This window comes from Ictalurus punctatus, chromosome 20 (genome assembly GCF_001660625.3).
Source record: "Ictalurus punctatus breed USDA103 chromosome 20, Coco_2.0, whole genome shotgun sequence".
Lineage (NCBI taxonomy): Eukaryota > Metazoa > Chordata > Actinopteri > Siluriformes > Ictaluridae > Ictalurus > Ictalurus punctatus.
Window position 1 is genome coordinate 21456906 of NC_030435.2, and position 13503 is coordinate 21470408.

Here is a 13503-nt window from a genome sequence, read left to right on the forward strand (position 1 = left end):
GCTGTTAAGATTAAGACGGTATTAATCATACCTGGTAGAATGGGTTCCCAAACCTTTTAGCCGAACGACCCCAAACGGACGTCATGAATTTTCTGCTACAAGGCTTGACAACTTTACTGGTTTTCTTTTTGTTCGTTTTTTTTGGTTTCACATCATTTGCCATCATTAAATCAGTAAATTTATATTCGTACTATATCCGTACTGTATGCATCGGCATATTTTCGCGTCTGTTTAATTGACTCCTGTTCCGTATTTTTACCGCTGAACTCCTATACTAGCGCAGCATGTCAGGATAGCAAAAAAAAGCAGACTAAAATAGCACTATAAAGGTACTTTAAATGTTTACGTTTCTGAATAGTCGCACACAATATCCGTAATTAGAGAGGTCTTATTGCGTTGTGAAATAAAGGAATAAAACAGAAGAGGGAAAAAGAGCCCCATTTGTAAATCAAGATACCGCACGTGGGGTCACGACCCCTAGTTTTGAAACCACTGTCTTATAATCTTATTAATTATTGGAGATTGTACAATAGTTGCGTAACGTATCCTCGATACTATAGCGAGTGAACGTTAAAACACGTCGTTTTTTTAAAAAAATTTTCACGAAAACGAAAACAAACTGTCCGATCAAATGAGTGGATCGGAACGAACCGTTCTAACTGTAATGCTAGTTTTACAGCCGTACGTACAGTCGTTTTACTCTCACAGTAACTTCCTTGCATGTTTCCTCAGAACAAGATGGACAGGAAGTATTACATGAGCCCTTTTTTAAAAAAATGTTTACCCATTATCTTTTATCGATTTCTATCGAATTCCACGAGCGCTGATTTCTGTGGAACTCCCGCACCCGTTATTTACGTAACTAGTGGAAGTTCTGGTCTTCTGACTCTGTACTTAAGAGCTTTCGTATCAAGCGAAGCCGAACCGCCTGTCCTTCTCATCTCGCCGATTCGGCTCAGCGGGAGCTCGTCTTCAAAGCCGTCTCTCCCTTTCGCTAACCCGTCCCTGTTTGTTCGGCCCGAGCGCCTCCGGATGCTCGGGATAAGGCAAGAACAGCCTGTTGATCTCAAACTGCCTTTACAGTGCAGGGTTCTTGAGTTTCAATTCCCAGAGTGCATCTCAGCATGGAACTGGGCCTGGCATATGGGGCAGAATATGGGCCATACTGATCCGGTGTATAGACCTGCATACTCATTAATCATCACGACAGCTACGGAGCTACAGGGCTGTTTGAAGACGGCGGCGTTTAAGTGCTTGCGACAGCTTGTCAGAAATTATACACTGAAAAAAAATTGGATTCGTTGATGTAGAACAGTTATTACTTGTGTTTTATTAGTTCGATGTGGGAAATGAAGCTCACCTGCTCTGAAGATCTAGCTCGAGCGATCTAGCATATAAGAATGGAACGATATAAACGTTGTATATATTTGTAACTGTCATTTTTTTTTCTAACTGGCAACAATTGGACAGATTGACATCTTTAATAATGGAGTGATGTTTAGTCATCTCAGTCTCTGTCAAAGGTACAGTTTAGCAGATTTGCCAAATTTGCTAGCATGAAAATCTTAGCAGGCAGGAAGAAAAAATCTAAACAAACGACAACAACCTGAACATATATACCTTTCGAGGAGATACCGCGATGCTAAGGCGTAAAATCAATAAAACGTGCATGATTTAAAAATGATATTTGATGTTCTAAACATTTTTAAGTCTTCGAAAGCGACTAGCATGCTAGCATGTTTTTATTTTTACAAAAGAAATCATTGATATCATGAAACTTTCTGTCAGGAGACAATGTTCTATCAACGTTTCTGGATGAAATTAAGAGCCCCCCCGGCTCTTAATGTATCGTGTCGCCTTCTTGAGCATCAGTGAACGTTTGCACCTTTTGTAATAGTCGTGTACGAGTCCTTCGGTCGTCCTCAGGGTGAAAGGCCGCTGTTGGACAACACGCACAAAACGTAAACACGGTCGCTGATCATTAATAAACAATAAGCAGAATAGACCAAAGGTCAATTATAATGGATAAGTGATAAGTGTTACAGTGATATGTTCAGTGATCAGTGCTTTTTAATAAAAGTGCTGAGCAATATGATGATATAACTTGATATAACCTATATCATGAACAACTATCACAAAAAAACGTAAACACAGTCGCTGATCATCCAGGTAACGACACGCGGTATTAAGAATCGAGCATGTGTGAACTTTTGATCTGGTTCATTTGTGTCAATTCAGTCATTATTGTGACTTGCGGACTCTGTGTAAACATCTGTTATGTGAAATAGCTTATTCAGGACAGGAGTAAATAACAAACTAAACATAAATTTAATGATACCTCTTATTTTATTATTATTATTATTATTATGAACATTTTGCCGATTCTGCAATTCGTATGTAAACGTATGAGTTCGGCTGTATGCTTGTACGCCTGTCTGTAGAACAGGAAGCTGATTTTGTGCCCCTGCAGGTGCGTCCCGAACCCCTGTGAGCACGGAGGCCGGTGTTCTCAGACTGGAGACGTGTTTAAATGCGCCTGCGATGGAACTGGATACACCGGCGCGACCTGCCACACATGTACGCGTGTCAATTACTTCATGACTAATTACTATATACTGTCATAATGACAGTGCTGTACATGATGACTATTATCACTGACTCATGCGCACCTCCTGTAATGATCCTGATCTGTTCCGTCGTGTTAGGAGTAACTGATTAATGTGTTTGCTAACACTTTGTGAGGAACATATTGCAAGCGTGCAGTATTCCCGAACTCCAAGGTGTTTTGTCGTCTCTTTCCATTCCTTCTAAATTTAGCTGATTAATGGTGTATAGAAATAAACGGATGTAGCAGTTATTACAGGTGTGTGTGTGTGTGTATGTGTGTGTGCGGTATTGTGCTTACCTCTGCTTTTGTGCAGCGGTCTACGAGCAGTCATGCGAGGAGTACAAGCACCTGGGCCGACGCTCCGACTCATACTGGATCGATCCGGATGGGAGCGGACCCCTCGAACCCTTTAAAGTCATCTGCAACATGACGGGTAATAAGACGTTTTCTTTTCTAATGATCTGTCCGCTGTTTAACCGTCTTCTCTCCGATACACCCGGGTCACATGATCGAATTTTCTACAATACAGTATGTATTGTGTGTGTGTGTGTGTGTGTGTGTGTGTTCAGGTGATAAAGTGTGGATGACGCTGATGAACGATCTGCCGGCTCAGAGTGCAGTGAACTCAGCATCTGCTCCTGAACAGGGAACTGTACTGAATGTACTGAAACTCAGTTACAACGTGTCTACAGAGCAGGTGTTTTCCTTTCTTCATTCAGAAACACTGCTGATATTAATGTAAGCGAAATGAAACATTTCCGGTATGTTCTAAAACGGCGTGTTTGGTGTTTTTTTTTTTTTAGATCAACGCCATCACCAGCACTGCAGAGCACTGCGAGCAGTACGTAGCCTACATGTGCCGAATGTCCCGCCTCCTCAACTCCCCAGGTGTGTGTGTGTGTGTGTGTGTGTGTGTGTGTGTGTGTGTGTGTGTGTGTGTGTGCGCAGATCTTCACCCTCTCTAAGTCTCATGGTCCAGAATGGTGCCCTACTTCCTATTTCCTACAATTGGCAAAGTGCATTATGGGTATTCTTTAGTCTCTGGACGCTAACGTATTGCCTTTAGTATTTTTCGTGAACGATGAGCGACGAACACGCGATGTTCATCGCTAACCCGGTATCTGTACGCTTCACCTACTTATAGTCCTTGTGAAGGTGACGTCGTGACACAAACATTCATCAAATCGCTGCTGAGAAACAATGAGGGCGCCGGAACTGTACCGTCACCTGCACGCTTCGGTCGTACTGTGCGCGTTATTGCAGTTTGGCGTCTTATACATCTGCAGGTCCCCTAACTCCATCGGCTGTAAACGGGACATGTCATTTTATTCATAAGCACTTGCAAATGGATGGATGGATGGATGGATGAAGGGATTGATGGATGAATGGATTGATGGATGGATGGATGAATGCGTGGATGGATGGATGAATGGATGGATGGATGGATGAATGGATTGATGGATGGATGGATGGATGGATGAATGGATTGATGGATGGATGGATGGATGAATGGATGGATGGATGGATGGATGAATGGGTGGATGGATGGATGGATGGATGGATGGATTGAGGGATGGATGTATGAATGGATTGATGGATGGACGGATGGATGAATGGATGGATGGACGAATGGATGGATGGACGGATGGATGAATGGATGGATGAATGGGTGGATGGATGGATGAATAGATGGATGGATGGATGGATGGACGGATGGATGGATGGATGGATGAATGGGTGGATGGATGAATGGGTGGATGGATGGATGGACGAATGGATGGATGGACGGATGGATGAATGGATGGATGAATGGGTGGATGGATGGATGAATAGATGGATGGATGGATGGATGGACGGATGGATGAATGGGTGGATGGATGAATGGGTGGATGGATGAATGGATTGATGGATGGATGGATGGATGAATGGATGGATGGATGAATGGATGGATGGACGGATGGATGAATGGGTGGATGGATGGATGGATGAATGGGTGGATGGATAAATGGATTGATGGATGGATGGATGGATGAATAGATGGATGGATGGATGGATGGATGGATGGACGGAATACTTAGCAACCATTACTGTATATATGATAATGTATACATTATGAAGTTTCAGCTTTAACTCTCATCCTGACACTGGAGACTCCTTCTATAAACGTCAAATAAACATTTCCTCACCGAAAATCACCACCGTATCAAGGCTTATTTATATATAATGATGTTTCTCTTTGTAACACGATAATGGCCATAAAGTTGTTGCTATAGAAACGATAACGTATTAGAGCATTCATATAAACCCCCGATTTGAATTATAGCTGATACGACTAGCAGACCTGCAGTTAGAGACTCTCCTAATGTGACCAATCGGAATCGAGGATTCGACAGTACTATAGCGGCGGTATAATTTGTTCGTTGTGTGTTTTGTTAGACGGCCCGGCGTACACCTGGTGGGTCGGTCGCAGCAACGAGAAACACTTCTACTGGGGCGGCTCAGGGCCGGGAATCCAGAAATGCGCCTGCGGCATCGAGCGCAACTGTACCGACCCAAACTACTACTGCAACTGCGACGCAGACCAGAGACAATGGTGAGTGAGGAGGAGAACTTCACTCTTTCCAACGTGACGTAATATCTGAGGCTGTTAATAAGCAGACTAGACCAAAAGGTCAGTTATAATGGATAGGGATTAGTGTTAGCAAACATACACTACCGGTCAAAAGTTTGTGGACACTCGACTGAAATGTTTCTCATGATGCTAAAAATCTTTTGATCTGGAGGTGTGTGATTAAATGTGTGCCATCGGTGTCGTAGACAAAAATATAATCGTGCCGACATATTAATTTCTTCCATTAAAATAACATTTTATTTACAAGAAAAATCTTTTTTTTAAACGGACGACTCAGAGCGAAATATTCCGAAAAGCAGCCGATACGTGTCCGGCGTAGGTGTGAACTCCTTTTAATAGTGTTTAAAAAACATCTCAGGGAAAAAACATATCAGATCTAAGTCTGAACCTGACTGTTTGCTTAGTGTGTGATGCCGAATAGAATAAAAACGAATTCTCTGGACACCTACAAGACTGGGCATGCGGAATGACGTAATGACACATCCCCCTCTGGTGGTCAGGATGATTAATTTACATGTTATTATTATTTCTTTATTCTTTATTTACGGTCTCAGGCGTGAGGACGCAGGTGTGCTGATGTACAAGGACCATCTCCCCGTTACTCAAGTGGTCGTCGGAGACGCCGAACGCTCCGGATCCGAGGCCAAGCTTACCGTAGGCCCTCTCCGCTGCCAAGGAGACCGTACGTGAAGTGCATTTTGAAAAAAATAAATGAATAAATAAAAATAATTCTGAATGCATGAGACTTTTGACACGCTTTGGGTAATACGCGTCTGTCCGTCGCTTAGGAAACTTCTGGAACGCCGCGTCTTTCATCACTCCAGCCGCGTACCTGCACTTCCCCACGTTTCAAGGCGAGGCCAGCGCCGACATCAGCTTCTACTTCAAGACCTCGTCTTCGCACGGCATCTTTCTGGAAAACCTCGGCAACGCCGACTTCATTCGCATCGAACTGAAATGTGAGGATGTCGATTTATTTATTTATTTATTTATTTAGAAAGGATACAGCACTTACAATTTGCATGCAGGCAAGAATTGTGTAGTTCTCATTGTGTATTTATTACGTTTAATGTTTTGGAACATCTGCAAAAGAATGTAGTTCCTGTTAACGTTCCTGTTATATAAACACGCAGTCCGTCACGCAGCTTGTCATGCTATACATGAAGAAAGCACCGAGGTACTGTTATACAGCTCTGACGCTGGAGACTCCTTCCATAAACGTTAACTAAACCACACCTTACAAAATGCTTCCACATATCAACGAGTATCTGTTTTCCTTTATTAAATATTATTCAGCAGCAATGTTTTATTCTAATTATATATGGAGCATCCTCAATAGAAGTCCCTGTGTAAGTAATAAAAGCGGTAGGGTTTAGATTAACCTTGGGGGCTGTGAGATATAATGTTGTTTCAACGTTATTTTCAAAGAAATCATTTTTTTATCATCTGAACCGCGGTAAATTTCCCTGGATCAATGCGACGTCCATTGCAGGCCAGTTGAATCCGTTTCGTTTTTTTTTTTTCTTCCACGTAGCTGCTAACGTGGTCTGCTTCTCCTTTGACGTGGGGAACGGGCCGGTGGAGCTGAGCGTGCGCTCACCGACGGCCCTCAACAACAACCAGTGGCACAGGGTGGAGGCCGAACGCAACGTGAAGGAAGCCGTACTGCGACTGGACAAAGCGTACAGAGACGTGCGTCTGGCCCCGCCCCAGGGCCACACCCGTCTCCAGCTCTTCAGTCAGCTCTTCATCGGTAAAAATAAATAAATAAATAAATAAATAAATAAAAACCACCAGACTGCTCACACAGCGAATCTGAAAGCGCTCCTCTTCCAACCTCCTCCCATCACTGTTTACATAAACATTTGCATTTTCTCCTCGATAATAGACTCAAGACCCAAGTGCTAACTCACTAACACTAATTTCATTTCTATGCTAATGTATGGACTAGCGCAGAGCGGCCAGATCTCCACAATCCAAAGCTATTGATTTCTCGCTCTAGGCGCCTCAGGAGGGCAGAGGGGATTTCTCGGATGCATCCGCTCGCTCAGGATGAACGGCGTGACCCTTGACCTGGAGGAGAGAGCCAAGGTGACTCCAGGAGTGAAGCCCGGCTGCTCGGGTCACTGCCCTAGCTACGGCGCGCGCTGCCAAAATGGAGGCAAGTGTGTGGAGAAATATAACGGCTACACGTGCGACTGCAGCCTCACGGCCTTCGACGGACCCTTCTGCTCTGACGGTATGCGATACGGTCCACCTGTAATCTACTACGCTATACACGTGTTCATATATTTATTGTTTAATACACATTAATTCAACATTAATGACCTGCTGATCCAATAATACTAACATTAGTCATAACCAATGCAGGTCAGGAGAGACTTTAAATATTTTTGAGATTTTTAAACGTATTTTAATCTCTATTACAGACATAAGACATCGGTGTTTTAACACTGTTACGAAGTAAAAACGTGAAGGCGTAGGAAACGATTTCATATTTCCGTAATGTGGTTCAGCATAACACTCGGTTTAAAAAGCTACATACGTATTAAAAGAAAATAATTCGATTTTCTTCTGAGATTAATTACATTTATTTGCATACGCATATGAATATTTAACTGTTTTAAGATTTGTGGGGGTTTTCTTATTTTATATATAAGAATTAAAAAAATTTTTTTAAATTTTTAAAAAAAAGCAATTTATAAGTGAGAAGGATAAATGTTTAATCTTATACTTTTAAATGTTTCATTTAAGTTTGGTTGTTTGTTTGTTTTTTCTTTTTCAAAATTCACTCAATGTATGTTGTGAATTTTTTTTTTTGCATTTTTGAAAATGATAGATGTAGCTTTTGTTTGTTTTTATTATTGTACGTTTATTCATTCAGCAGACGCTTTTATCCAAAGCGACTTACAAATGAGGATTCACTTCATTTGAATCAATTTATTTGATTCACTTCATATTAAAGAATATTTTATTGTAAAGCATCATGAAATTGTACTAGAGATGAAATATATATACGTACATAGTGTGAGGAAAAAAATACAGAAATTCGGGAGATTTCCCCAATTGAAATCAATCGCGGCGACGTTAGCCGATCGTAGCTGTCTGCGAGCTCGTGTATGCGGAAGAGGGCTGATGTTCTCGCTTTTCTCCGCCCTGTGGAGCTGAAGAATCTTCGGACAGTTCCTCACACTGTGTCGTGTTCACGCTGAGCTCTGTTTCTGAACTAAGAAGCGATTTTTGACTATATTTTCTTTTTGCTCATTTCCTTCTCGTGTGCTCTAGATGTGGGCGGGTATTTCGAGAGCGGCACGTTGGTCCGCTACGACTTCATGTCTGGCAGCATCTCGTATCCTGCGGTGAAGGGCACTTTAGGAGCTCTGAGTGTGGAGGGAAACCTGACGCAGGAGGAGCTCAGCTTCAGCTTCAGCACCTCTCACGCCCCTTCCGTCCTGGCCTACATCAGCTCCAGGACTCAGGATTATCTGGCGGTGGTGCTGCGGCACAACGGTGAGACGGTCGCGATAATGAGGAGAAAATGAAAGCAGAGTTGGACTTGCACGAGGGCATTTCGCCTCGCATCTGTATCGTGCAACTTTTTAGGTCCCACGCCTGGTTTCTGCTTCTTTTTATCCAGTCAGATCCCACTTTCTGTACTATAACTGTCTTATAAATCTGTCTCCCTATGATATTTCGTCTCAGAGCGGGAATTTGTTCTCTTGTTAATCCAGCACGTGTCGTGATTTTAATCTCAGGTACTCTGCAGATCCGCTACAACCTGGGCGGGCTGAAGGAGCCTTTCGTTATCAGCCTTGATCACCGCAACGTAGCCAACGGTCAGCCGCACAGCGTCAACATCAGCCGGCGCGACAGACTCGTTCATCTGCAGGTTGAATCTCAGATTAATGCTAATACAGATGATAGATGGGGTTTTATTCCCAGTGTTCCCAGTCTCCTGATTGTGTTTGTACTCGTATAGTTGTTGTTAATCCAAACTTTATCATTACTTTATCGTACACCTTTGAAATGAAAGTCAGTTATTTTGTAAAGAGAAGGGCACGCGGATCTGTTTTCACGCTCGTTCTTTTTTTTTTTTTTTTACGGGAACAATTAAAAACTAAACAAAAATGAAAACCGAATAGAATAAAACCGTGTTTAACTTCCTTTGGCCCCACGCTAATTTTCTTTATAAAATACTCCTTTTAAAAAATGGCTCGCAGGCTGTAGTTTGGCCAGAGCTGCTGTAAAACAAAAGGTGGTTTCGTGGTTAGCATGTTTGCCTCGCACCTCTAGGGATGGGGGTTCAAATCCCATCTCTGCCTTGTGAACCCCGTGCTTTGGGGGTTTCCTCCGGGTACTCCGGTTTCCTCCCCAGGTCCAAAGACATGCGTTGTAGGCTGATTGGCATGTCCAAAGTGAATGATTGATTGATTGACAACTTTATTGTCCACCAATGTGGAAATTCCTCTTTGGCTTCTCAAACACAAATAAAACCCCTACAATTATACACATACACAATGCATCAATATAAAAATTAATTTCTCAAAAGGAGTTGCTTACCCGTCATTTAATATTCTAATTTCCAATGGTATAAAGGAATGTTTATACACATTTCTAAGATATTTTGGGACCTTATTGTGTACCGTGATGGATTGGCACTCCGTCCAGGCTGTCCCCCACCCTGTGCCCCGAGCTCCCTGGGATAAGCTCCAGGCTCCCCACAGCTCTACGTAGGATAAGCAGTATGGGAAATATATGGATGGATGGATGATGCAGTAAACTGTAACATATATATTATTCAGTAGCCTGTGTGTGTTTATATATTTGTGTGTTTTTCCACGTGTACAGTTAGATCATTACCCCACCATGAGTTACTCCCTCCCTGAAGCGTCGGACACCGAGTTCAACCTGATCAAGACCATTTTCCTCGGAAAAGTCTTCGGTGAGCGGTTCATTTTTCCGAAAACATACAATTAATGAATTGATCACAAGCGTTCCAACACTCAGAGTCAAAATGGTGGCCAGAGTCATTAAGCTAATTATATGCTATACGGATATATAATAATAATAATAATAATAATAATAATGCATAGTATGTTATACGACAGCGATGTTGGATTCTCAGTTCTGATTGGTCAGAAGGTGAATCGTTTTCTAGAAATCACCGGTTTATATGAATGCGCTCGGCCTGTATTCATTTTAATACGTTATCGTTTCTATAGTAACAGCGTACACAGGGACTTGAACGATACGATGGAGTGTTCTGTGTAGAGATGTTTATTTAACGTTCATGGAAGGAGACTCCAGCGCGAGCGCTACGCGACAGTAAAGGAGTTAAGCTGTACGTTTAACGTTTTCCGACGTGGGATTAAAAACGGCGTTATTTTGAGACTCGACTTCAAGAGTGTGGAAAAAGCGAGGCTTTGTCCATGATTGAACAGCTTTCGGAAATCCACTTTCCACATTTTGCGTGTGAAGTGAGTCAGCTCCCCTGAGTACCGAGATCATCCTGTCCCGTAAGCGCTCTGGAAAGAGAGAGCTCCTGTCCTCGCTCCACTCTCCACGTCTTAGCCGTGATGCTAGAGCAGAGGCGGACCGAGACTCGGAGCGCTCAGAGACGCGCCACACAGGCAGGAAAGTCAGCCAGGAAACGCTCTGTAGTGTAAAAACTCAAATCGGCCAGGTCGATGATGAAGTAGCCGTGATAAACAGGAAGGAGCGGGCGTATAAATAGATAGGTAGAGCAAGACAGATAGAAAGGCTGAGCTCTGAGGGGCTCATTTCTGGAAGGAAAACACGGCTGCGTCTCTGAGAAACCAGAGAATTGCACCCACGTCTCTCTCTCTCACTCTCTCTCTCTTTCTCACACGCACACACACACACACACACAGGTAACCCTGACACTATTGTGTTGTTTATCGCTTTACTACAGCGCTGCTGAATTCTCAAATCCTGATCGGTCAGAAGGACTTGACAATAGTCCTCGCGACATTCCGTACTGTAGTATCAACAGGAAGAGGAGTGTTTGTACCAGGATTTCTACCAGGGACTCATTTGTTTCAAGAAAGTTCCAAAACATGGCTACAAAAGGATAAACATTTCATTGTCGTTCGTTAATAAATACCGTAAGACAAATCGCTGTGCTGTAAGAGGAATAAACACTTCAGGGCGGTACTGTTATCGAAAAAAAAAAAAAAAAAAAGAGTTACTCCTTAGGGTATAGATTCGTCTCCTGTAACAGCATGCCCTGAAGTGTGTTATTCCTTATATATTATAATTATTACGTATCGATTTTATCTTCTAGTGTAAGTTCATTGACACGGCAGGGAAATAAATAAAGAAATAGTTTATAGCTGCTATAGTATAAGCGAGAACAGGAACTGACTTGTTTCACAGACGTTCCATAACATTAAATGTACCTGTAAACGGATAAAAAAAATAATAAAATCCACGTCGTTCTTTAATACGTAGGATTGGCAAATTTCTAAGGTTTGACAGGGACTAAACACTTTCACACGCGCTGTTATTGGAAAATAATCAACATCTGGGCGGGAACAGTGCCTCCACGTGACATCACGCGGCATCGCAGCGCCTCGTCGTCGATTATTTTCCTACAGCGTAACGCTTAGCACGCTTAACGCACGCTTAACGCACGCTCCTAAGGGTTTCATTCCTTTATTATTGCTGTATCTAAACTTCTACAATCTCTTCTTCTTGTTTCTTTTTTCAGAAACGGGTCAGGTAGACAGCGTGCTCATAGAGCGTTATAACACTCCAGGCTTCGTCGGCTGCCTCTCCAGGGTGCAGTTCAACCGCATCGCGCCTCTGAAAGCGGCGTTGAGACCGAGCGCTCCGTCCACCGCTTCCGTTCAGGGCGTGCTGGTGGAGTCCAACTGCGGCGCTTTACCGCTCACCATCCCCGCCATGTCGGTGACCTTCAACCCCTGGCAGCCCGAATCAGGTGAGGATGACGAGGATGGCGATTGTTTCTACATCGTTGCCATCATGACGGTTATTACAGCTCGCAGCGCCTCGTTACCGATCTGCTCCCTCGGGTTTCCCTTCCGGCTCATGTTGCTGTGTGATCATTAGCAAGGCTGCTTTATCGATCCAGGCCTTGTCGACGAGTCATGACCACACGTTCTCCTGAGACTGAAGATCTATAGCCCTTCCTTCTGTACATCCTCTCCTTCTCATCGTTTATAGTCCGTTTATTCCGAGCTCCGGGTTTAAATGTCCAGGGCGTCGAGGGTAAAAATAAACCACCGAGCAAAAGTTATGAGAGCTATAATTCTGTAACTTGAGGAGTGCTCGACTCCTCCAACGATCCACTGAGTATATGAACGGAGTTGAGGAGTTGAGAAGCAAAAGTGAGCTTTAAAAAGATCGCCGGAACATTCACGGTCCCCTCCGAAAGTATCGGAACGCCAATTTCCTGGTATTTACAACATCTAAAAACATCAAGCATTGAACCTTTCGTGTCAGATGTGTGTGTGCGGGGGTTCATTAATAAGTTAATTATTTGTCATGCTATACCCATGATCTGCATCCTAAACCACACGTGTAGGTTAAGTGCGGGTAAGTACGCGGTTTCGGACGCGGCCGTGCTCTGTCGTTTGCCGTCAAACGGTCGAGCGCTGCCGTGTGTGTGTGTGATCATGCCCCGTCGCAAAACGCGGTGAAAACTCCCACATGACGTTAATAATGTGACTAAGGTGCGTACACGTCTGTAACGCACTTCGATAACACGACTAAAACAGGAACGCTCCACACGTCTTAATTCCATTTGAGTTTACTTCGAGTATGACTTTAATCGGATTAACGTAATCAGTAATCGCCGTTTACGTGCTAGTTTCATAATCAGAGTATCGTCTTAACAGGGTTAATATCGGGATATCGTCGTCCGTGTGAACGAACCGTCCGTGAGATGCTTTTCTGCTCGTCGCGGTTGTAAAGAGTTGTCCATTCGAGTTTCCGTCGCCTTCTCGTCAGAGCCGGTCCTCACTGGACGTTTTTTCGACACCACTTTGTGTGAACTGTCGAGTTTTGTTGTGTGTGAAAATCCCAGTAGATCAGACCAGCCAATCAGATGTCGTTGTTTGATGCGAATATTAAATGAAGCGCTCGACCTGTACCCGCTTGACTTTCTGTACTGCACGGCCGTCACGTGATTGGCCGATCGGCTATCTGCACGGACGAGCAGGCGTACTTTAATGAAGTAATAAAGAGTGTATATTATATATTATACGTATACAGTGCATAC

The 13503-nt window shown here is 43.4% G+C and overlaps 1 protein-coding gene across 1 annotated transcript in view; it reads left to right on the top strand.

Moving 5' to 3' along the window:
• The window catches only part of cntnap2b (contactin associated protein 2b), a 54440-nt gene that overhangs the window by 36754 nt on the left and 4183 nt on the right, over positions 1–13503 (top strand). The window contains exons 11-23 of the mRNA XM_017496150.3: positions 2471–2577; positions 2922–3041; positions 3178–3305; positions 3412–3496; positions 5045–5201; positions 5795–5922; positions 6029–6199; positions 6775–6993; positions 7243–7479; positions 8526–8750; positions 8996–9129; positions 10089–10182; positions 11971–12201. Coding sequence (XP_017351639.1) covers positions 2471–2577; positions 2922–3041; positions 3178–3305; positions 3412–3496; positions 5045–5201; positions 5795–5922; positions 6029–6199; positions 6775–6993; positions 7243–7479; positions 8526–8750; positions 8996–9129; positions 10089–10182; positions 11971–12201 — 2036 coding nt within the window. The remainder of the gene's footprint in view (positions 1–2470; positions 2578–2921; positions 3042–3177; positions 3306–3411; positions 3497–5044; positions 5202–5794; positions 5923–6028; positions 6200–6774; positions 6994–7242; positions 7480–8525; positions 8751–8995; positions 9130–10088; positions 10183–11970; positions 12202–13503) is intronic.